The 25,379-nt window shown below is 46.1% G+C and overlaps 1 protein-coding gene across 1 annotated transcript; it reads left to right on the top strand.

The window, feature by feature from the left end:
• The first annotated feature begins 21,921 nt into the window (after window positions 1-21,921).
• On the top strand, window positions 21,922-24,930 carry Hmx3 (H6 family homeobox 3). The gene is made up of 2 exons (XM_051193179.1): window positions 21,922-23,076; window positions 23,681-24,930. Exons 1-2 carry the CDS (start codon window positions 22,677-22,679, stop codon window positions 24,349-24,351), a joined length of 1,071 nt encoding a protein of 356 aa, XP_051049136.1. The 5' UTR covers window positions 21,922-22,676; the 3' UTR covers window positions 24,352-24,930.
• The last annotated feature ends 449 nt before the right edge of the window (window positions 24,931-25,379 follow it).

The raw sequence follows: 25,379 nt of genomic DNA on the forward strand, positions 1-25,379 counted from the left end.
TGAGGGAGATTCCCAGGGTCAAAACCCAGTCAGCCACAGCCAGCCAGCCATGAAGACAGCAGGAAAGTAAGATACACAGAAAGAAAGAAGGTAAAAAGTCCCAAGGCAAAAATGTAGATAAAGAGAAACAGGTTAACTTAAGTTAAAAGAGCTAGCCAGGCCAAGCATTCATAATTAAGTCTCTGTATCATGATTTGAGAGCTGATTGGTGTCCCTAAAAGAAGGTTGACACACATAGGAGCAAAGTGGTATGAAAAAGATAAAGCTTAATCCTATAGTCCCTCTCAGTTTTGATCCCAAGCCACAGAACCTCCCCTGTCACAGAGTACCTGCTTGGGCAGTTTTATACCCCGTCACCATCTTGTGGGGAATGCACTTTGGTTGGATATGAGCATATGTAATTCCTTTTTGATGGAAAAAGATGATCTTATAGGTCAGTCAGAGGACCAGCTAGGCTTCTGCATGGTCATTTACACATAACAAGCTAACTTTAAAAAAAAATTCTAGTAGTGGAGCCTGGTGTTTGTGGTGCATGCCTTTAGTACCAGCACTTGGGAGGCAGAGGCAGAGGCAGAGGCAGGCAGATCTCTGTGCATTTGAGAACAACCTGGTCTACTGTAACACAAGTTCTAATAGGTCTTAATAATAAAAGCCCCAGGGTCAGATACTGGGAAAATGCTGAGAGATCAGAGAGAAGGAGCAAGCCAAAGCCACCTCACTAGCTTCCCAGCAGAAAAGAGACCTAGTTCCTGTTTCCTCCTGCCTGATTCCTTTCTCCACCCAGCCATCTCACTTCCTGTCTGTCTGTACAGACCTACAGACCTCTATAGTTAGCTAGTTGCAAGCTCCACCCTCTGGTCTTCAAACTTACTTTATATGTACAAACAAAATACAGTATACAGAGTTCCAGGACAGGCTCCAAAGCTACACAGAGAAACCCTGTCTCTAAAAACACACAAACAAAAAACAACAACACCAAAAATTCTACTAGTGGGGGCTGGAGAGCAGGCTCAGCTGTTAAGAGTGTTTGTTGCTTTTGCAGGCAACTCAGGTTTGGTTCCCAACACCTTCAGGTTTGCTCAGATCCAACTGTAACTCCAGTTCTAGGGGATATGGCCCACTTCTGACCTCCCTGGATACCAGGCATTTAAGTCCTGCACATACATACACAAGCAAAACACTCAAACACACTGATTTGAATGAGAAATGCCTCCAACCATCTCAGGCATTTGAATGCTTGATCCCCAAGTGATGGTGCTGTTCTGCTAGGAGAGGCTTAGGAGGTGTGACCTTGTTGGAGGGCGTGTGTCACTAGCAGCAGGCTTTGAAAGTTTAAAGATTCATATGATTTCTAGTTTGCCCTCTCTGCTTTGTGCTTCTGCATCAAGAGATGAACCCTCAGTTTCTGTTCCAGCTGCTGTGCCTGCTGCCTGATACCGCTCTTCCAAAACCATGTGCTCTAACCCTCTGGAACTGTAAGCCTAAATTAACTCCTGTAAATTGCATTGGTCGTGGTGTTTTTAACACAGCAACAGAAGAGTAAACTAATGCACACATAAAATAAAATAACCTAAAAAAAATGTTTTTAAATCTACTGGGTCACCAAATCCACCCTTAGGAATGGTGACAGTTAACGATGTGTACCTTTACCAGTGTCAAATGTATTTCACTTAACTAACTCACTATGCTGGAAGCCAGTAAGAAAAGAGGATACACACTCAGAGTTTAGTTTGAACCCACCTAGAAAAGGGTTCTGCTCAGTTCTGTCTGCAACCATTTCTACTTAAGGTGCCGTCAGTGATGTCTGAGATTTACAATTAATTCTGATACAATTTCAGTGGAATTGGCATGGTTATGGCTGTTTTTCTTTGATGGAGAATCAGACGTGTGGTTTCAGTGATGCTTGTCCTTTTATCACCCATCCCTGTCTGTAAAATACCTGGTTTATGTGCCAAGAAAAGTATAAACACCTGGCATGGTATTGGTTTTTCAGTAACTTGGTTTCAGCCAGGGATAGGGGTGGCGAGGGAATCCCATCTTGACACTGTTTATGAAACAATTAATATTGTCAGCCGTCTTCCCACCTGCTGAGTTACACGAAGCCACCAAGACCGTTTGGACTCCAAGAAGTGTCAACAATTCTAATATGAACTGTTGAAGCAAATCCATTTGAAAGCGTACACTGATGCAACTTATAAAACTTGATGATAGATATTTCTTCCACCGTAGGGTACAAAAGACACCTTATTCTCTAGTCAGATCCCCTGATCATAACATAACATCAAGATAACAAGCAACTACAATGTGTCATGCCAAACATCTCTGAAAATCAAATCCTACTTAATCCTAATAATGACAGGTCCAGTGCCCCTTATCCAAAATGGGTGGGTTCAGAAGTGTTCAAGAGTTCAGAAATATTTTTTAAAACCTTAGAGTTTTAAAGTCTGAAACCAAAATTCATTTATGCTTCATGTATTTTTTTATATACATACACATGGGCACACACACACACACTCAAAATCTGAAGGCAATTTGTATACTATTGTGTAGTTGTATACATTTTTAGTGCACCTGCGTTTTGACTGTGACCCATCACGTGGGGTCAGGTGTAGAACTTCCACCATTTGGTCACTCAACAAGTTTCAGATTTTTGACTTCTGAATTAAGATCATTCACCAGCCCTGCATTGTTATAGCTGAAGGAGCTGAATCTGACTGAGGGTTAGCCTCCTGTTCAAAAGCATGCACATTATTTAAAGGCTTAATAAAGACTGCAAAACTAGCAGATGGCTAGGGAGCTTAGGCCACACCTCACTTAAAAAAAAAAAAGTATACATGGGTACGTATACCTATAAATTTTAAACCAGATTTTGAAAATTAGTTGTTTTAAAAAGAACAAGATACTATGAAATACTTGTGAAAGCTGTTTGATGGTTACCACTAACTTCTATGTTGCTGTGACAAAATATGTGACAGAACAATTTGCAAGGACATATTTTGGCCCACAGTTTCAGAGAGCTCTGCTCATCATAGCATAGCAGGCATGATGAAGCCCAGCAGGCCAAGAAGCAGGCTGGTGGCAGGAAATGGACAGAAGATTTAGATCTGCAAAGATCTGTCCCAACACCCCACCTCCTCCAGCTAGGCCCAACCTTCCTAAGTCTCCAGTGCCTCCCAAAATAGCACCGCTGGCCGGGGACCAAGTGTCCAAAACATGAATCTGTGGGAAACTTTTCCCATTCATATAAAATTTTAGTGACTCAGCAATTTTGTAATATGTGTGTACACAAAGGTACACAAATGCTCATAGCGGTTCTAAACTGGGGGCCAAACCAGATATGTTCCGACGGGTGACGACATGAACACACAGTGGTACATCTTTACAATGGCATACTAGTCAGCAATACAAAAGGATAAGATGAATGGCAGCAGCAACTTCGATTATGCTGTGCAAGAGGAGCCAGACACCTAAAAGCAGACATCGAATGAATCCATTTATGTGAAACTCTAGGAGCAGCAAACCGATCTATTATAACAAAAAGCAGGTCAGTGTTTGCCTGAGGCTTTGGGATGAGGGTAACAGAAATGCTCTCTGTCTTGATTCGGGGTGCTTGAAGGGTGCATGCGTTTGACAAAATCAATTCATTTTATGCTAAAAACTGGTATTTTGTGGTATTCAAGTTCTACTATGGTCACATTGATTTTTTTTTTTTTTTTTGAAACGGGCATGGTGTATGGGAATAAGGATGATTTTTTCAAAGAAAGGAATCTGACCTCATCAGTCCAGCAATCTTACTACTTCTCCAGGTGACATTAACATATGCTGCTCAAGTCCCTGCATCCCAGCTCCCTTGTGTATTAAATAGACGTGGCGATCCTGAGATGGTGCTCTGTGGGATTGACACTGGCCACATAAAGTTGAAACCTTAAGCAGACGTGTTCACAGTACCCCAATTTGTACCTAAGTATGATTAAAATCTGACAGTATGGCCACTACAGCCATGGAAAGCTGGCTATCCTTTCCTTTAGTCTGTACAGCTATATGCACTCCTAAAATTGGGATCTTTTTACAAGAGGATAAAGGATTCGGGGCCTCTGTTCCAAAGGATTCTCTATCCCAATTGGTCTGAAAATACAAACACCCACACATTAACTCTGTGGAGGAAAGTATTCCTGAATTTGGATTAGTTATCGATCAGATCTTTGTTGCTTAGATTTGATTGTTTCTTCTTCCTGAATGAAATGTTTTTCTATGCAAAATTTGTCACTTTGAGTCACCATTAAATAGTAACCTTCCCCTGTTGGGTATGAACAAGGTCTGCCTGAGTCTCAGGAGAATGAGTGTCCAGAGATGCATCCAATATGCTAAGTCTGGGTCTTGTGTGCAATAGTTATTCAAATAATAATAATAATTAATAATAATAATAATAAACATTCTATCAGAGATCATAGTGGACACTTGTACTTTGAGCTCTATTTGCTATCTATCATTTACCATATTTTCAGATGTGAGCACCAGCCCAATACAGAGAAATCCTATCACAAGTAGGTTTTATTCCTTGTCTTAGTTTCTTCTGTTGCTGTGATAAAATACTTTGACAAACACAACTCAAGGGAGAAAGGGTTTATTTTTAGCTCACGGCTTCAGTTACAGTTCTTCATTTCAGGGGAAGTCACAGAAATTAGTCACATTTCTGTGTGGAGAGCAATGGATGGATGCAGGCTAGTGCTCAGCTCGCTTTCTCCACTTTATACAGTTAGGGATCCCCTGCCTAGGGAATGATGCCACTCTAAGTTGGCAGTCTTCCTAGCTCAGTTAATGTAATCAAGATGATAACCCCCCCCCATAGACATGCCTAGAGTCCCCATCTCCTGAGTAATTCTAACTTCTGTCAAATTGAGAACTTAACACTACCCATCAAACTCCTGTGCTAAATCTGAGCAGAGATTAATCTCCTGGCTTCCCATCCCTGATGGGTGGGACAAGCATATGACCTGGCTTGATCAATCAGATATATTTTGACAGAGAAGGTAAAGGTAAAGGACAAGTTCCATTATTACAAGCAGAGGCCCAAAGGTCAGGCTGTTTGGGCCTTCCACAACTGCAAGTTCTATCCAGAAAGTTTGTTTGGTGATCCTTTGTGCTTACTATTGTTTAAACACCTTGGCTCTGGATTTTGGGTTTTGTTTGTTTGTTTGTTTGTTTGTTTGGTTTGGTTTTTGTATCAAGGTCCCCAGCTACCTCCTCTGGAATCCTGTTTAATGAAGGAATGGTCAATCCTTGCTACTTGCATTGGGCCCCCCAGAAGTATACTAGACCCTAGGCCAGAGGTCCCTTTGTGTAGATCCACAACCCGGATCCTTTCTCTACCCATCCTGAGCACCCCTGCCATGCTGCCTGGGCCCTGGACCTCTCACACTTCAGGTTCTTCACTTTCTAGTGTCCAGAGCAGCCCATTCGGAGTTGGGGGTTGAGGCAGTTACTAGACCCTGCTGAATGTCATCTCTCTTCCCTGTGTCTAGTACAACAAAATAAAACAATGCTCTTGCTCACCCCCTGCCAAAACCAAACGCTTCCATTCCTATTACCTCACTAAAAAAGAGATCAAGTTTTCACTTTCAAAGGAAGCAAATTCTAAAGCCAACTGTTGATTTTGCTAGAATGGCTCTACTGCCAAAATAGTGATAAAATTGTAGCTGTGAAATGCTGGCTATTTTGTTAAAGATGGAGAGCTTCAGGGGAAGGGCACACTTGTGATTTCGTTGAGCTGGTCAATCCCCTCGGGGTGCAAGTTTAATTTATTCTTAACCACCAGTTTCATCATTAAGTGACTTTCCAATCTAGTATTATTTGTTCAAATAAAGTTTGGTCATTTTGTCCTTAGATTTCAAAGCAAATCGATGCTTAATAGAAACCCATGAGTTCTTTTGTTCTCGTTTTGTGATTCATTACAAATAGTATTAATACGTTATCCTTGACATCTCTCCTTTGAATATTTTATTTCAAATGTACTTTACTATTTTCAAACATGATTTTTTCCCCCTTGGTTACAAAAATATTTGCTGATGGTAGAGAATTTGAAAATTACATGAAAATAAAAAGACGTAAATAAAATTACCCATTTTACCATTACTTAAAAAAAATTATTTTGAAAGTTTTATTAGATTTCTCAAAGATTTTTTCCCCCAACAGAAACTCTTCATCACAAAAGCACACATAGTCGCATGGTGCTTTTAAAGGAAATACTGTGTAGACTGTACATCATGCTGGCACATCGAAGCAGCTGGCCTCTGAGCTACACTCCGACAGCTGACTTCATTTTTTTGCCTGTTTTTCCTTACCTGTCAAGTTTTTTTTTGTAATAATTTATATATGCTTTTTATACTTTGAGCATATTAAGTCTTTACCCTTTGTATGAAGGACTTTTTCTGTTTTCTGCATTCACAAACATATTTCAGTCATGCACAGAGTACGTGGTTTTTGTAGGAGTGTTTTGGATTTTGTGCATATATAAGATACTACTGGGGTAGGGTTTAAACCCAGGACCTCATTCATGCAAGGTGAACACCAACTGAGCTATAATCCCCAGGCTCAGGACATAGTATTAGACTTTTTAAAACCCAAAATACAAACAAACTAAGCTTTTCAGGGCTGAGGTTGCAGCACAGCTAAGGCCCTACATTAAATCCCTGCCACAAAAACAAAACAAAACAAAACAAACAGGATTGGCAAGGTAGCTCAGTGGATAAAGGCACTTGCTCTCAAGCCTGATGAACTGACTTCAAATCCCACACCCACATGGTAGAAGGAGAGAAATGACTCCCATGAGTTGTCCTCTGACTTCCACAGGTGCCCATGGTTTGGGGACATAACTCCTCCCCTCCCCCAAATAATAATATCCATAATGTAATTTTAAAATTAAAAAAAAAAACACTTCCAGCTTCACAATTAAAAAATAAAGGCAAAGTATCAGACCTCGCTGTCCTCGGTGTACAGACAGTGGACACATACAGAATCTTTTTTTTTTTTTTTTCACAAGCTAGCTACAAGCTTAACTGACCAGGTCTCCTTTATAAATTAACTTCTGAGTTAAAGGCCATCCATACCTATGGCACACAGCTCTGCTACCTGTCCAGCCCGCCTCCTTCTGTGTACTTCTCTCTGGTTCTCATCTCCTGGCTCTCCACTGCGCTGTGGCTTTTGTTGCTGTGTGTTACTGGCCCAGCCCCCCTCTATAGCACTACCTCAGCTTTCCCTGGTATGACTGAGTAAATATCTTCTGGGTTCCTCCAAAGAGGCCCCTCATAGTCAGGCTGATTTTGGTTCAAGTTCCGACTTGACTATATATTTGCTGTGTGGTCTTAAGGGGGGCCTCTGAGACTCAGTTTCTTTATTTGCGTAGAAAAGACCATTGGTCAGAAGGCCAGCCCAGGCTCAGGAAAACATGAGCTTTTCTCCCACCCTACTACTTCCCCTTCCTCTGTTCCCCATCTATTCCTCTCCAGGGTGTCCTGACACACTTAACTAGCTAAATTCTTATGCTATGTGATCACAGGCAAACTCTCCTTGCATTATCTAATAATGACACATTTGTGCGTGTGTATTTTAAGTCATGGAAAGCACGTGAACCATGCCTCTCTTCTTTACTGGCAGGTACTCATGACTGTAAATTGTAAAATAATATTTTAGTGAATAATATTACATCTTTAGGTCATACATCAAATATATGCCATCTTCATTGTTTAATTGACACTTTATTCCCCCCCATTAAGATACAAGCAGAAATCAATCCTGCTTCCTCCGTTGTAGATGCAATTTCATTTCGATCACATGTGTCAGTAGGTGCAATAAAACATCAATTAATTTGGCATTTGATGTATAATTATCCCCTCTGATCTCATTTTCCCCAGGGCCAAGGCTTCCTGGACCATTTATGTTCCCACTTTTGACTTCTAAAACAGATTATATCCCTTTCCCCTGGTCCAGATGTCTTAGAAACACTCCATGCATAAGGAACTGAGCTAACAGATAGTGTAATCATAAATTAGTGGTGTTGAAATTAACATCAGGATCCAGGTGATGGTGGCATATGCCTTTAATCCCAGAACTCAAGAGGCAGAAAGATCTGAGTTCAAGGCCAGCCTGGTCTACAGAGTGAGTTTCAGGACAGCCAGGGCTACATACAGAGAAACCCTGTCTCAAAAAGCAAACAAAATAACAACAACAACAAAACAAATACCAACAACAACAAAATTAAGATTAGCAGTCTCAAGGCAAAAAAGCCTTGCATGACTACTCTAACCTCATCCCACCAAGGTTCTAGATGAACCAGAGTGGTGACTCGGGTCAGAATTATTTCCATTGCAAGCTAGGCATGGGGGATCCATTCCTTATAGAAAGGACAGGAAGAGGAAGTCTATGGAGGCGGGTATCAGGCTGTAGCTCAGAGAAGATAGGCCTCTGAAGGTCTGGCCACAGGGTGCCGAGCATGCCAAGGTTGAGGACACCTTCCCCTCCCTTCACTCCTAGCCCCAGATGCCCAGTGATCTTCCAATGCATTCTTCAAAAGTGACTGGGAGTCTCCTATTTGCTTCAGGATTGTAGAGAGGCTGGTCATATGTTCATGCCACGAAGATAAACACATATGGAGCAGTGAGGGAGTGGGGAGTCTGAGAAAGGGGCTGCACAGTAAGTGCAAATGCAAACTCAGTGAAGAGGCTGGGGAATTCAATGCTTCACCCAGAGGAACATCCAATACCAAGGCTACTACAGCAAAAGCAAGCGAGCCTACAGCCCAGCTCCCAAAGCTGGGCAGGCAGGCCACATGCTTGATGGGCAGCTCCAGCTATCCCAGAAATGTTAAATGTTTGGGGGCCTCTGCTGCCTCCTGGAACCCAGTGGAGGCTCTTTTTTTTTTTTTCTTTCTTTCTTTCTTTCTTTTTTTTCTTCCTTTCTTTTTTAGTTTTTATTTTATTTCAGGAAGGGACTTCACAACTGGACTCCGGTATCTGGTGGGGTGTGTGTGTGTGAAATGGGCTGATCCTGAAGTGTCATTTAAAGGGATGTTTAACTTCCACTCCCTGTTTCTGAAGAGCAATTTTCTGCAGAGACAGGGAGAATAATAGGAGGAACTTGGCTCATTTTGGCAAATTGCTCCAATTTTCCCACAATCTCAACCCCCTGTATCACCTGCCCACCCCCTTGTCTATTTGGGCCACTTAATGCCCTGGATTCAGACTTAATAGAGGCTGTTTGTTTGGCCCTGGCTCAAAGGCTAGACTTGTTTTCAGGACAGAAGCTAGAGGAAAAACCAATCTGGACATCTAAATCACAGCCAGAACTCATTACATAAATGATATATTTACACAATTGATCCCTTTTCTACTGGGTAATTAATTCGGCATTGGAACCCTCAACGATTTAATTGTCATATGCTTAAATGGAAACAGTTGCCACAAATTTCCAAAGACAAGGAGCAGACTGAGGAGGGGGCCCGCCTTTTGTTCTGGGTGAGAGAGTTCTCCCATGTTTCAATATTGCCACCAAAAGAGAAAGTCACATCTGTTGGCACCACAAGAGCAGATGCACAAGAACTGTGCCAATTTGGGGCCTGCCTATCTTGCATGATCAGGCCATTTAAGGGATGAAGGAACTGTAAGTGGTAGAATGGGTCTTCTTCCCTCATCAGTAGGACCATGCTAGCACCACCATACAATCCCTAGAATCCCTCTCTGAGTCATCCCATCCAAACACTGGGTCACCCATGGCAACAGCTGAGACTCCTCCCTAGACAGTTTATGGACCCATTCCACCCAAATGAGCAAAGACCGGAAATGCCTTGGAGTTCACATTGACTAACTATCCCAGAGGAGCAGAACTATGAAAGACCAAACACCTTTGCTTCAGGCAGGAACAACTGTAGATCAACCATAGCAACTGCTCTGTAGGGCCAGAATGCAGTTGCCCTCTGCAGAACTGGGGCCAGGGACTGTTCTCTGCTTGCCTTCCTCTCTTTCCCTGTCCTGCTTCCCCAGACCTTCCAGCCTTCCTTGGAGCATGCCTTAATAAATGACTCCTAATCTTAACATTTGCTTTGGGAACTATCTCAGGACAGCTACTGGCCTGCTCGGTGCTGTTGGCTTGTCTTCCCTCCTCTGTGCCTTGGAGCCATCCTTTTACAGAACAGAGCAAACAGCAGCACTAATCCACCGGGCACAGACGGTCAGCAGTTAAGAAGGGTGGATCAGGAACTTCTATATTAGTGCTCTCCACATATGATCTTGTGACCTCAGCACCATCAGAAGGCAGACACTGACACTGATTTTAGAAACGAGGATATTGAGAAGCAGAGGAACTAAGTACCCTGTCCATGCGTGGCCACACAACTAGCACAATGGCCAAGATGTTTGTGTCCCCATCCTATAAATTTGTGTATGAAATTGATTTTTAAATTTTTTTATTATTTTGTATGATGGGTATTTTGCCTGCATATGCATCTGTGCACCATCTACCTGCATGAAGTACCCTGGGGTGCCTGGAGAGGGCATCAGGTCCCCCAGGACTGGAGTTACAGACAGTTGTGACCTAATATATAGGTACTGATGACTGAACCAAGTCCTCTGAAAAAGTAGCCGATGCTCTTAACCAATAAACCATTATTCCAGCCCCTGTCTATTGAAGTCCTAACACCCTTGCCCTGAGGTGACAGCACCAGAAGGTGAGGTCCCTGGCAGATAATTAGGTCATAAGGACTGTACCCTCATGAATGAGATTAGTGACCTTATTGAAGAGGTCCCAAAGGGTTTTCCGATCCACTGTAAAAAAGATGACCACTGTAAGCCATCAGACACAGTGATGCTGACATCTGATGTCAGACTTCCAGCCTCCAGGACTGTGGGAAGTAAATGTCACTATTGAAGCAGCTCAGTCTATAGTATTTTTTTGTTACAGCATCTCAAAGTGACAAAGACACTCTTGGCCTTTGATCAGTTGCCATTTACTGAGCAACTAGACCCAGCTGCCATGAGAGCTCTCCTCATACACAGGCCCACCCCCGCCTCATACTACAATGAGAGGTGACCTGGACCATCACTATCGCCCAGAGGAGGGGTTTGAATTCATGAGAAGTGAGAACCGTGGCCAGATCTACAAGTGATAGTGTTGGCTTCTAAAGCAAAGTATGTCTGACCCCAATCTACTTGTTCCACCTTGCTTCCCACTCCACAGTCTAATTCCTGGTCTCCATTGAGGCCAGTGGAACCTACAATGGCAGGCTCAGGGGCTGGAGGGGTGGCTTAGTGGTTAAGGGTAGCTGTTGCTCTTGCCGAAGATCTGGGTTGGATTCCCAGAACCCACATGGAAGCTCACAACCGACTGTGACTCCGATTCTAGGGAATCCAATGCCTCCTTTTGGCCTTCTTGAGCTCCAGGCATGTAGACATTCATGCCTACATCACACACACACACACACACACACACACACACACACACACACACACACACACACAAGAAGGAGGAAGAGGAGGAGAATGAGGAAGAGGAGGAGGAGGAGGAGGAAGAAGAAGAAGGGAAGAAAGGCTTTTTCTTCCTGCCATCTCAGAGGAATTGAGCCTAGTGTAGAGACCTCAGCCTAGCATGGCCAGCCACAACTAGCAAAACTGCAGAAACCTGACCTTAACATTTGTACCACCTCTTGCTTTTAATCTGTTGGAAGTCAAGACTAGCAATCTCTGGCCAGATCTGTATTTCATCTCCTGCACTCTCTCTACCCTCCTCACTGCAACCTGCATGTCCACGTGCTGGCTGTCTCCTCTACCTTTGTCCTTCTTACTTTCTCACTTAATCACACAGCCATCAGTCCCCTGTCCTGGCTGATGACTTCCTCTAAGAAGCTTCTTCTGCCCACACTCTGCCACCAGAGTAAATTGATTGATTGTTACTTCTATGATGCCATTCACTGGATGCCTACAAGTGCTAGCTACATTGCTTCTGTTAGGCCCTTTCCTTGTTTTACTTTCCTAGGCTGTGAACATCCCAAAGACAGGAGCTACGACTCATTCAGTCCCTTGCCCTTAGAGACATAGGTGTTACCATTGACACATAACCTGGAGTGGATGAATGAAGAAATGTCCAGGCTGCTCAGCCGTTGACGTATAACCTGGAGGAGGCTGCACCTGCTCCTTGACTGGCAGTCCTCAGTAGCTGGCCTGATTTATCCTACACGATCATCAATTGTTCTGATTGCGCCACATCCATCTGGCAGGAGAGAATGGATGGTTGGGAAGAACCAGCTATTCCTCAGCTGCTGAGGTAAACAGTACACAGAGGGGCAGAGGTCTTGCTCTGATGTGGCTGCCATGACCCCATCAAAGTGAAGAGGCCAGACTTCCTTCTGTTATGTAAAAGGCTGAGCTGACTGTGCCTGCATCCCTTCTCCAAGTCTAGCCACCAGCAAAATGAACAATGTTTCAGCCAGACATGGTGGGGCACACCTTTAATCCCAGCACTCTGTGAGTTCGAGGCCAGCCTGGTTGACAAAATTAATTCCAGGACAGCCAGGGCTACAAAGAGAAATCCTGTTTTGAAAAGACCACAAAAAAAAAAGAAAAAGAAAAAGAAAAGAAAGAAGAGGAGGAGGAAGAAGAAGAAAAGAAGAAGAAGAAGAAGAGAAGAAGAAGAAGAAGAAGAAGGAGAAGAAGAAGAAGAAGAAGAAGAAGGAGAAGGAGAAGGAGAAGGAGAAGGAGAAGGAGAAGGAGAAGGAGAAGGAGAAGGAGAAGAAGAAGAAAGGGGGTAGGAAAGGTGAAAGAGCCCTAAGATGTTACTGAACTAGTCCCATGGGACTCTAAGACAGGGAGCATCGGAAAGGTTATCCTTACACATGGTGACTAGGAGATAAATTTCTTTAAACCAGCTTCCCTGAGATAGCATCTGGGTGTCAGATGCTCCATATATATTTTAAATACACAGTGTCTTTTAACATTCAAAAAGTCTTAGGGCCACTCCATTACCACAACTATTATTATTATCATTATTATTATTATTATTATTATTATTATTATTATTATTATTATTATAAGTTACATTGTATTGATTGTATGCATGTGCATGAATGTGGATGCATGCCACAGCACACATGTGCAGGGCAGAGAACAACCTCTGAGGGTCAATTTTCTCCTTCCACTATGCGGGCAGGCCCTTGGAATGGAAAGCAGGTCCTCAGTCGAATCAGCAAGCGCTTTTACTCGCTGAACCATCTTGCTAGCCTGTAACTGACTTCAAAACATCGTTACAACCTCCACAGTGAAACACCAAGCCCATTCCCGCTCCCTTTGCAGGACATTCACTGGTCTTCCTTCTGTCTCCACGGGGCTGTCTGAGCAAGGCAATCACACAGCAAGAAACACACTATGGGGGATTCTTTTATAACAGCAGTTCTCAACCTGTGGGTCATGACCCTGCTGGAGGTCTAACAACCCTTTCCGGGGGTCACATATCAGGTAACCCGCATACCACATATTTATGTTACAATCCCTAACAGTAGCAAAATTACACTTATGAGGTAGCAATGAGAATAAGTTTACGCTTGGGGATCCACCAAGGCAGGGAGAACTGTATTAAGGGTCTCAGCATTAGGAAGGTTGAGAAGCACTGCCCTATGGCCATTCCTTCCACTTAGTGCTTTAAAGGTTCATTTGTGCTGTGGTGTGCATTGCTACTTTACTCTGTGTGTGTGTGTGTGTGTGTGTGTGTGTGTGTGTGTGTACACGTACATGGGGGGGTTACATGTATGCGGAGGCTAGGAATCAACCACAGGTGGGTTTTTTTGTTTGTTTGGTCTATCTTGTTCTTTTGAAACTGGAAAGTGGGACTAACTGATATGACTATGCTGGCTGGCCAGGGAAGAGAGCCCCAAGGATCCTCCCCACCGCACTCCCCCAGTATGCCACCATGGCTGGCTTTTTACATGCATTCTGGGGATTGAACACGGGTCCCTCATGCTTTCACAGCAAACATTTTACAGACTGTGCTGTGTCCCCAGCCCAATACTTCACCCTTTCTATTGCTGAGTAATATGCCATTAAATGGATATATCACATTTTATTTCTTTTTATTTGGGGGTGGGTGGGTACTTTCTATGTAGCTCCAGCTGACCTGGAAATTGCTATGTAGATCAGGCTGCCCTCAAATTCAAACTCAAAGAGATCCACCTGTGTCTGCCTCCACAGTTCAAAAATTCAAGGTATGTGTCACCAAGCCCAGCATACCACATTTTTTTTTTACCCATGTGGGATTTTTTTTTTTTTTTTTTGGCTCAAAATCCCATTGGAACCTAATGAATCCAAAATTGATCAAAATTGATTTTTAAATGTAAGGCATATTTGACAAGAAACTCTGCCAAGGAATGCTATCCAGAGTAGCTGGGATGAGTTACATATACATTCTGAGTCCAAGAAGACAGACCAGAAGGAGGGGAAAGTGGACATGTTATTTATGTGAAGTTCTAAAGCTAGAAAAACTGGCCTTTAATGATGGTATCAACCCAGTGGTTTCTGGGGACAGCACTTGTAGGAATTGCCTGCAAACAGGCAGGGGTGGTTTTCAGAGATGTACACACTCAGGTGTACGCATCTCTGCCAGCTTCTTGAACTGTGTGTCCTCAAGATATGTGAGCCCCACTTCACAGGAAATTACACTAAAATGTTCATTACACAGGAGTTATTGGTGTCAATATGGAGTCATTTATGTTGAATCACAAAAAAAAAAAAAAAAAAAAAAAAAAAAAAAAAAAAGGCCAGGGAGCCATGGAGAAGGATTTGTCATGCACATAGGCCTATATCAGGACTTGCCACAAAAAGTTCCTGCACACACAACTTGTAGTGGATACCACACAAGGAACTCCTCAAACAGGATGGCCCCCATGGGCAGATACATTTGAACACTGATTCCCAGTTAGTGGACTATTTAGGAAGGATTAGGAGGTATGGCCTTGCTGGAGGAGGGGTGTCACTGGGGTGGGCTTTGAGGTTTCAAAAGCCCAAGCCAGGCCCAGTCTCCTGCTCTACTTGTAACTTTCAGATGTGAGCACTCAACTACTGCTCCAGTGCCAGACCCGTGTGCTGCCACGCTCCCCACCACGCTGGCCACAGGCTAACCCTCTGAAACTGTAAGCAAGCCCCAATTAAATACCTTCTTCTACAAGTTTCCTTGGTCATGGCATCTCCTCACAGCAACAGAACAATGACTAAGAGAGTCTGACTCCAGCAATGAGTTAATGCCAGTTACTGCAAAGGGGCATCCATGAACACTGGTCTTTCTTACAAAGTAGTTTGCTTGGACTTTTCTGTGTGAGTTCATGCTTTTAAAAGCTTCTGGATGAGTATAGTGGTATCCTGTAACTCCAGCAAGTGGGCATTTAAGGGAAGAGGGAGGAGCTCCAGGCCAGAGAGCTAGAGAGCTCAAGCACTTAGAGTAGTACTTGGTGCTCTCCCAGGGAACCCAAGTTCAGTTTCTGGTACCCGCATCTGGCAGCTCACAATTACCTGTAAGTCCAGTTCCAGAGAATCTGACACCTTCTTCTGGACTCTGGGCATTTACATACATGACATGCAAACACACACACAAATAAAAATTAAAATAATAAAAAAATAAAACGAATTGCAGTGCACTTTGGGCTACGGACTGAGATCCTGCTTCAGACAGACAAGAAAATAAATCGTTTGGGTTTGTCCCAACTCCATTGCATGATCTGACATATTGCAGGTGCAATTCCAGACTATTCCTGAACAAACCCTGTCTTCTGGGGATTGAACTCTCAAGACGTCAGAGTTGTCTGCCAAGCTCTTTTACCTACTGAGCCATCTTGCTGTCTGGTTCTTCCATTTCTTACTGGTACCGGGAATATAGGCAGGTACCAGCACACCTAGTTTATGCAGTACGGGATCAAACCCAGGGCTTCATGAATGCCAGATAAGCACTCTACCAACTGAGCTACACTCCCAACTTGTGTCATTATTTTAGAGAACATAATGCAATTTCTATTCCAGCCTTCTACCAAGATCTCTAGAGTACCACACAGTGAACCCTTCTACTTCTCTTACTGGTCTCCTGTTAGCAACACCATCTCCTTGCAGTTCCTGTCTTAGGACTTTGAACCAAGAACCTCTTTCTGCTTGCAATGCTCATCCTGCTCCCCTGCCAAACATACCTCAAAATATCTGCTTAACCTGCACTTTGGGTATGATGCATGCATATGCTCATGTCTGTGCACATAGAAGTGGAAGTCAGGGAAGGATGGCAGATGTCCTGTTCTATTGCTCCTTATTTTAGTGCCCTTGAGACAAGGTCTCTCACCAAATCTGGAACTTTCCAATATTCAGCTAGACTGGCTAATCTACAAGCCCCCAGTGCAGGATTATAAGTGTGCATGGCCATACCTGACTTTTTTTTTTTTTAACTTGGGTGCTTTGGATTCTAGCTCAGGGCATCATGCTTGCATAGCAAGTGCTATTGAGCACTGAGCCATCCCTCTAGATGTTGGTTTTCACTGTGGGTCAGTAATGAACCCTCTGGGGGTCGGTCAAAAATCCCTTTCACAGGGTCACATATCAGCTATCCTATATACCATATATTTACATTATGAGTCATAACAGTGGCAAAATTACACTTATGAAGTAGGATTGAAAATTTTGTGGTTGGGGGTCACCACAAATGAGGAGCTGTATTAAAGGGTTGCAGCATTAGGAAAATTGAAGACTACTGTTCTAGATCAAACCTCAGTTTCTCGGTGCAGCTTCTCTTGCCTGCCTATTTAATACACCGTCATCCTCCCACCGCAGGATTCCCCTGTCCTCTTAGGATTTCCTATAACCCTTATCACCTATTTGCCTGGGCCCAGCCCTAGCGCACTGTCCCTGAGGGTAGGAATTGCAAGTTCAATGAGGCATTGCAAATGTTCAGAATATCTCTGAGCAGGCACCAGCTGCTCAATGAGTATTCAGTTCATATGCTGTGATAGAATTCTTGGTACTTAGCAGGATTTGTTTGGAAATCCCAGGCTGTCTCAGTAATATAAAAGAAACTGGAGAACAATGTCTACAACGGGATTCTGTGTGGCCTCGGAGTGAGCACATCATACCTCAAAAAGTGAGCCTTGGGAGCTGATGACTCCCACGACTCACTAGGAACCTTGCACAACTCCTTTCTGGAAAGACTCTTCTAAAAGTGATCTGCTTTGCTTCTGCTGGATCCATGTTGGTGTGATCCTAATGTTTTTCAGAATTAGGGGACTGGCCTATCAGCAAACTGTCAGCCATAGCCCCAGAATATTAGATACTTTCATTTTTATTATATTTGTTTAGTAGGGAGATGTGCATATATGCTATGGCATACAAGGACAGATTGAAGGAGTCTGTTCTCTCCTTCTGTCACCAGGTTGCAGGAATTGAACTCAGGTCACCAGTCCTGGTGGAAAGTTCCTTTACAGCCATCTTGCCAGCCCTGAGACAAGTTTAGACAGACAAGTTCCATAGAGAAAAAACACAAACCTTTGATGTTCTTTCCCCCTCATAAGAAATCTAAAGAGATCTGGGCAGTGGTAGCACACATCTTTGATCCCAACATTGTGAGTTCAAGGCCAGCCTGGTCTTTAGTGCTAGTTCCAGGATAGTCAAAGCTGTTACATGGAGAAACCCTGTCTAGGGAGATGGCTTGACAGTTAAGAGCACTGGCTGCTCTTTCAGAGCATTCATTTAATTCCCAGCACCCATGTAGCAGCTGATAACCATTTACAACTCCAGTTCCAAGAAGATCTAATGCCTGAATCTGGCTTCCATGGGCACAAGCAACACATATGGTAGACAGACATACATGTAGGCAAAACACTCAGATGCATAAAAATAAAATAAATAAATCTTTAAAAAAAAGAAGAAGAAGAACTCTAATGGCAGAAAGTAACCTGTGTGGGACAGTGTGTGCAAGAGTTCAGAAGTGGAAGGCGTGAAAGAATGTAGAAGACCTACCAGAGTTAGGAATCCTAGCTTTCTTAGAGAAACTGGCAAGAATGGTGTGGTCTGCGTAGTTATCTTTAATCTCAGCACCTAGGAGGCAGAGGCAAGTGGATCTCTCTGAGTTTCAGGCCATCCAGAACTGCACAGTGAGGCCCTGTGAAAATAAACAACAGACAAACAGCAAGCATACAAATAAATCTTTTTCAAGAGAAGAGTGAGTGAGAATTGACCATAACCACAGCCAGCACTCACTACATTGCCCCAAGTTTCTTCATAGAAGTGCTTTGACGCTGTATCCCATGTGGGGTCCATTTCCTTTTGTCTTAACAATCATGTGCTCCAGTTTCTTCATCTTTCAAGCAGGAATAATAGCACTGCCTACCTCACCCTGGGATAGTGGCCAGTATGCAGTGTCCCAACCAATGACTGATGATGAAGATTAGCTTTGCATAATAATTTTTATTAGAAATTGCATAATTCATTATCTTATGCGACTCAAGATGTATGTGTCATCAAGGACAACATGACTACAGTCCATCTGTATGGGCTATATATTCCTCAAGGTCACATTCATCAGCAGGGGTCTTTGGTAGTATTCCAAGTAGCACGGAAAAAGGTGAGCAAGTGCTTCCCAGGAGACTGGGTCAAACAAAACAAAACAAAACCCAGAACTCAGGAAAGTTAGGTGGTAAAATGTAACCACCAGGAATAGGGCAAACGATAGCTGTTAGTTATTAGGGCCTCCAGTATGAGTCTTCAAGCTTTGGCTAAAAGCTTAGCTGGTTCCCATCTTTTCTGAAAGTCTGTACACTGCATCTAAGGGGGACTCATCCACTCCGGCTGCAGAATGAAGACCTCTGCTTTAGGTGACATCCCAAAGAACATATAAGCACCCCCTTCCCTTGGAGGAATATACCAACTTGGGTGTATATAAATGCATATATGAGTTTTGTGTATGGTAGGTGTGAAAACAGTTCTAAGCATCCCTTTGCCAAGTTGCCTCATTTTTAGTGTAAAAGTTTAGTGTTGCTCATTAGTGTTCTCCAGGCCCCATTTGTCCTCGTGGCCATTTGTTCCAGGAGGAAGTGGTGTGGATATCTGATTTTACACAGCCCATGTGCCATAAATGCTCTATGAGGCACTCTTCAGCAGCCATGTTCCTGGGAGCTCCTTTAGGGTTTATAAAATGTATCATCAAAAGACCTCAGATTATCTGAATGTAGTTGCTTATGCTTTTAGTCCCAGCATTAGGGAGGCTACATAGAACTTCCAGAGAAGCCCGGGCTACAGGGTGAAACCCTATGCCAAAAAACCAACAACCTAGATTCTCATTAAACACTGAAAAACCTGCCTTGGAGGAGTGTTTCAGGGATGTTGCCAGGGTATCTGAAGTGCTCTTATCAAGCAGATCAATGTTCTGCAGTAGGAATTGTGAACCCACCCACCCACCACCCATCTATTCATCCACGTACTCACCCACTCACCTAATTCAAGAATTTTGGCATTAACACAAGCCAAATGTGCACTGTGTTCTCAAAAGATAAATAAGGCAGACCCTTGCCTTATGCAGCGTGCATCCTGAAACTCAGTCAGGACCCACGTGTAGAGAAAAGGCTACAAGGGAAAAAATGTAAAGGGGGACTTAAAAAGGAGACAGAAAGCCAGGAGGAGAATGAGAGACAGGAGAGATCTCTTCCAGAAGTGGCTTGACAAATATCTGCAGAGACCTTCAGGAGATTTCGCCCTTGGTTTCTCCCATAACTCAGCTTTAAAGAAAATGTTAATGTTTGTTTTTCAAAGGTGGTAGGGATCTTAAAGCCTTGGATTTTAAATATTTCTCATGGGTTGTGTTTCCTTCAGCCTCTCTTGTAGGCTCGAGGATACCCCATAGAGGGCGCTATTTGCCTGACTATGTATGGCATTATGGTGCTGGCAAGTGGAAGGATCCAGACTCTGCGGAGAGCGAGCGGATTGAATTGCTGTCCAGGCACCCAAGGTCAAGACGCAAGCTTTTTCGAACTGGAAAGGAAAGATCAACTCTATGCTTTCTGTTGTTGAAGTCAGCTGGGGGTGCTGACGCCGAATAAGGGGACCCCGCCTCTGGTGAACTCACACATTCGTATACACTCTAGTGCCCTTTAGGAAAGGGACACGCTGGATTGGGCCTGAGACCCAAGAAGGCTGTCTCCTACTCCTCTTAGGTCGGTACAGCTAGGCCCAGAGTTGTGATGAGTCGGAAGCCACTTCCAGGGACAAAATGTTTTCCGTGCCTGCGGGCTCGTGAGGGCCTATTAGTTGTTGTTTTTCGTTTTTGAGACATGGTGATGGTGATTGAACAGATGGCCTCGCATGGTAGAGAGTAGGGTAGGCACTGACTCACAACGACTGACCGCCGTTTGCAGAAAGGGGAAGTGTTTCCTCTTTCTCTAGTTTAAAGTAGCCTCCCTGCCATAGAACTTTAGCGAGTGTGCACACATTTCCACCAGACCCGCGCACATCCATGAAGGATGTCTCCACAGCCTACTGGGCCACCAGGTTTGCTGTGCACAAGTAATGCGCATCGAATTCTTGTCGCCTACGCGCAGAAAACGATTTTTCCCGGAGTGGGGGGTGACCTCTAGTTGTCCAACACTGGTTGGGTGCCTTAGGTATGGTCTCCTTTCTGGACACCTTTTCTCTATAAAATCCGAGCATACTACTCACCCTGTTTGAGCCTCCGAGCTGTGATTGGCTCGGACTCAGATTTTAGATGATATGCCCTTGTGCATTCCAGTAAAGCTTTGTACAAACTCGGAGGAATAATAGTAACCATTTATGGAAGCACAACTTACAAAGCAAATGTAGGGTTCGTTACTGTGGGGTGAATGTCAAAACTTTAAACCGTCAAGATTTGGTGGAGGAGATTCAGGAGCCCAAGGACTGAAAAATAAAATAAACCTGCTTCCCATTTGGGAACCCAAAACGGCCGGGTCTGCTAAAATAAGGCGAGACTCAACCGAAAGAAAAAGAAAGGTGTGGGGCAGAGAAAGCTCAAGTGTGAAGGGAGCCTCGCCAGGGCTGAGGACAGATTGTTACCTTTCTCGGGACAAGGAGCTACCCCCGGGGAAGGGACCCCACCAACAGTTCTGTTTTATTTGTCGCTGAAATCTATAATTGAACTGCTTGTCTCTTGGGCTTCCTTTCCTGCTCGGCTCAGGGAGCTGTTAAGGCAGATGGAGTCCAGCGATTCCTCAGAGGCCCGCCTTGGTTCTCCCGGGACTGCGAGGCCCACGGGACGTGCTGCAGGTGTCGCTGCCACTGTCACAACCGAGAAAGGTATTCCGCTGCGCCTTCGATTCTCAGAGCCTGTATTAAAGCAATAGGTAGCTCCTAATCTGCACCCGGAAACTTCTTGGGGAAAGTGCTGTCTCGGTCCGCAGGTTTGGAGTCGGTCCTTGACCCGTGGACACGGTCATTCAGAAAAGATTTGTGGGGGGGGGGGGAGTGGAGTCCTTCGGAGTGCTGTCGTCGGCGCGGGAACAGAGTCAGAGGGTCCTGTGCAGAGTCGCGTATCCACTCCTACTCTCGGAGATTCGGATTGACTCTTCTGTTCTCAGGGCCAAAGGTCAAGGCTACCCGGATTCCTGAGCCCGCAGACCCAAGAACTCTCTCCTTTCCACTAGACGGTGGGTGGGGAACCCTAATTCCCCTCTTCTTGCCTTCGCCCTGCTTAGCAGGTTTTGGGGGAAGAGCACTGGACTTCGTCCCCGACCGAGGCGGCGCCCTACCCCCTGGGCCGAGCCTTTCCAGGCTCGTGGGGACAGCTGGCCCCTGCCAGGCCGGGAGAGGTGGGGAGAACGGTGGCTGCTAGCCCAGAGCACGTAACCCCGAGGTGACTCGAGCCAGCCTGGCCTGCCCCTCCCCCTCCCGCGGGCCGGGAGGCAGAAAGCCCGAGGCCGAGCCGCAGGGGGTAGAGGGAGGTGCTGGTTCCAGACTCTCGTGGGTCGGCGTGCTCCTGTCTGCCGGGGGCGTCTCCTTCTCCGGGTCCCTCGTGCGCCTCCCGCTTTGGTGGGAGCTCTCCGAGTGCCTCTTTAGCGAGAGCCAATATCCTTTTGTGCTAATAGGTTTGTCCTCATTTGCTGCCTAATTGGACTATATAAAGCCAATAACAGGCGGGCTCTCATAGCCCGAAGCCAAAGCGCCAAAATCCGAGGGAAGGCGAGGAGGGGGGCGGTGGCAGAGGCGGCTGCGGGGCCCGGACTCGGCTGCGCCTTGGCCGGCCTAATCCCATTTGCCATTGTACGCGCCCAATCGCCGTATACTCCCCGCATTTAACTTGGATGACATTTTGATTTCATCATTAGCATCCGGCGCCGGATTGACGCATCCCAAACCCGGGACCGCTCTCGCAGCCTCCTCCCGGGGAGCCGCAGCTTCCACCCGGCCCCCTCGCTCCCAGGGAGCAGAGGCAGGTCCGCTCCCCGCCCCACTGGACCCCTCCCCCATGCGAGCCCGCCCCGGCCCGGTCCCTACCCCGCCCTCCCGCGGCTTGATTCGCGCCCGGGGCGGCCCCCGACTTTGAGCCCCGTAGTTGAGTTCCGTTTATGGTCTGATTTCCGGCCCCTAGCCTGCTCGCCCCGCCACCCGCCTGTCCCGCTCCCTCCCTCCGTGGGACCCGGAGGACTGGGGACCATGCCGGAGCCCGGGCCGGACGCCTCGGGCACTGCCAGCGCGCCGCCCCCGCAGCCGCCACCCCAGCCTCCCGCGCCCAAGGAATCCCCGTTCTCCATCAGGAATCTGCTCAACGGAGACCACCACCGGCCGCCCCCGAAACCTCAGCCGCCCCCACGAACGCTCTTCGCGCCGGCCTCGGCCGCCGCCGCTGCGGCCGCCGCTGCCGCCGCCGCAGCCAAGGGTGCCCTGGAGGGCGCCGCAGGCTTCACGCTCTCGCAGGTGGGCGACCTGGCTTTTCCCCGCTTTGAGATCCCAGCGCAGAGGTTTGCCCTGCCCGCGCACTACCTGGAGCGCTCCCCGGCCTGGTGGTACCCCTACACCCTGACCCCCGCCGGCGGCCACCTCCCGCGACCAGAAGGTACCTATCTCTCTTTGAACTTTCGCTCTCCCCTCCCTCCCTACGGGCTGGTCCTATCCCCGCCCTGGGCTGGTCACTACAGTTACCGGATGCTACTACACCTGCAAACCTGAGTTTTGGCCAACTTCCTCCGGCCTCTAGCTCTATTCTTAACTGTGCGCTTGGTTATGAGGCCCAGGATTCCAATCCCACTTGCTGAGAAAAGAGGAGGAATTGGAGGCCCCGACGCTGCGCTTCCCGGGAAAAGTGGCCTCCAGCAGGAATGGGTGGCTTGGGATCACCTGGGTAGTGGACTAGGCCTGCAAGGCAGGGATGAACCCTAATTACAGATAATTTTTCCGTTGGCCCCTGACACGGGAGACGTGGGGTAAAAGGAGCGGCCCTGCTGCCATCATTAGTTCGCTGGTCCTTGGAAGACTAGGGAATCCTAGGTCTTGGCGCCCCACTGCAGCCCAACGGGGACAGGAGGACCCCGGGAAAGCTGAGGCCCCAGGACCAGGAGACGGAAGGCCAACGCGTGGGTTGTGCCCGATGTCCCCAGACTCCCTTCTCTCAAGGTTGTGTCGCTGTGCTTGAGTGTGCGTCTGTTTGTCTGTCTCTGCAGCCTCGGACAAGGCCCTCCTGCGAGACTCCTCCCCTGCATCCGGCACCGACCGAGACTCCCCGGAGCCTCTGCTCAAGGCTGATCCAGACCACAAGGAGCTGGACTCCAAGAGCCCGGACGAGATCATTCTGGAAGAGAGCGACTCAGAAGAAGGCAAAAAAGAAGGCGAGGCGGTGCCTGGCGCGGCTGGGACGGCTGTAGGGGCGACTGCGGCGACTCCGGGCTCAGAGGACTGGAAGGCGGGCGCCGAGAGCCCCGAGAAGAAGCCCGCGTGCCGCAAGAAGAAGACTCGCACTGTCTTCTCCCGCAGCCAGGTCTTTCAGCTCGAATCCACCTTCGACATGAAACGCTATCTGAGCAGCTCGGAGCGTGCCGGCCTGGCCGCGTCGCTTCACCTCACCGAGACGCAAGTCAAGATCTGGTTCCAGAATCGTCGCAACAAGTGGAAGCGACAGCTGGCGGCAGAGCTAGAGGCCGCCAACCTGAGCCACGCTGCTGCGCAGCGCATCGTGCGCGTGCCTATCCTTTACCACGAGAACTCTGCCGCCGACGGTGCGGCGGCGGCCGCCGGGGCCCCCGTGCCGGTCAGCCAGCCGCTGCTCACCTTCCCGCACCCAGTCTACTACTCGCACCCTGTGGTCTCCTCCGTGCCGCTGCTACGGCCGGTGTGAGACCGGAGAGGGGAGAGGGAGTGAGCACCTGGCCGCCTTTCGGGGACCCCGGAGGAGACTGGGCTGGGTCAAGGGCGCCAAGCTGTGGCCAGCGGCCTTGAGAACCAGGGCTTGGGCTCACTGCCTTGCCTCCCACCCCACCCCCCAATAGCATTTTGTAAGTATTTGCAATGCATTTTCGTGCAATTCATTCCTATGAATTTGAGGCGCTTCTCCTCTTATTTTTGGTTTTGCTTACCATTGCAAGAAAAAGGGATGGTAGGGCTACAAAATTCCCAGGTCAAAACTTGCAACCGAAAGTTTTTTTGATAAATGTAAAACTCTCCCCTTAAATTTTTGTTGCGCTGTGGCTTTTCTTTTTTCTTTCTTTTTTTTTTTTTTGAGGGGGGTGTATTTTTACAGAAGGAAAATAAGCGCAAAACCCAACTTCCTTTAGTTTATTCATTTTGTATAGAACTAGTTTCAAAATCCAGAGAGAATTCAAATTTTGAATTCATATTTATTTCTGGATTTATGGGTGTGGTTCTTCTCCCCTGTCCCAGAATCAACTACCCCACATACACACACCCGGTTTTTTTTTTTTTTCCAAAATCTGAGTAACCTCTGGTAGGATCCCTATGCTACACAAATGGTCTGTGGCAGTTAACGTCATTTGCCTCATTCGTGACTAAGGAATTCCCTAACCATAATGTTTAAAGAGAAAAGACAAAAGTCCCAAATCAGAACTTTAAAAATTGGAACAGCTCCACTACTGGTTGGGTTCCAGTGGTCCCTATTTATCACTAGCATTTATTAAGTGGTAAATCACTGATCCGAAAATTGTTATTTAACATCACTATCACTACTGTGTTATACCTGCTTGAGAGGTTGGTTTCAATTTCTTTCTTTTTTTATTTCTTTCTTTCCTTTCTTCTTTCTTTTTTTTGTGTAGGAAAAAATACATTTTATCCTCTCCCATTTTTACTGTGCAGCAACTATTGTGCTTTGACCTGTGCAATATTGTACAAAATTTCCCTAGAGCCCTGCCC

Source organism: Phodopus roborovskii, unplaced genomic scaffold (genome assembly GCF_943737965.1).
Source record: "Phodopus roborovskii unplaced genomic scaffold, PHOROB, whole genome shotgun sequence".
NCBI classification, from domain to species: Eukaryota; Metazoa; Chordata; class Mammalia; order Rodentia; family Cricetidae; genus Phodopus; species Phodopus roborovskii.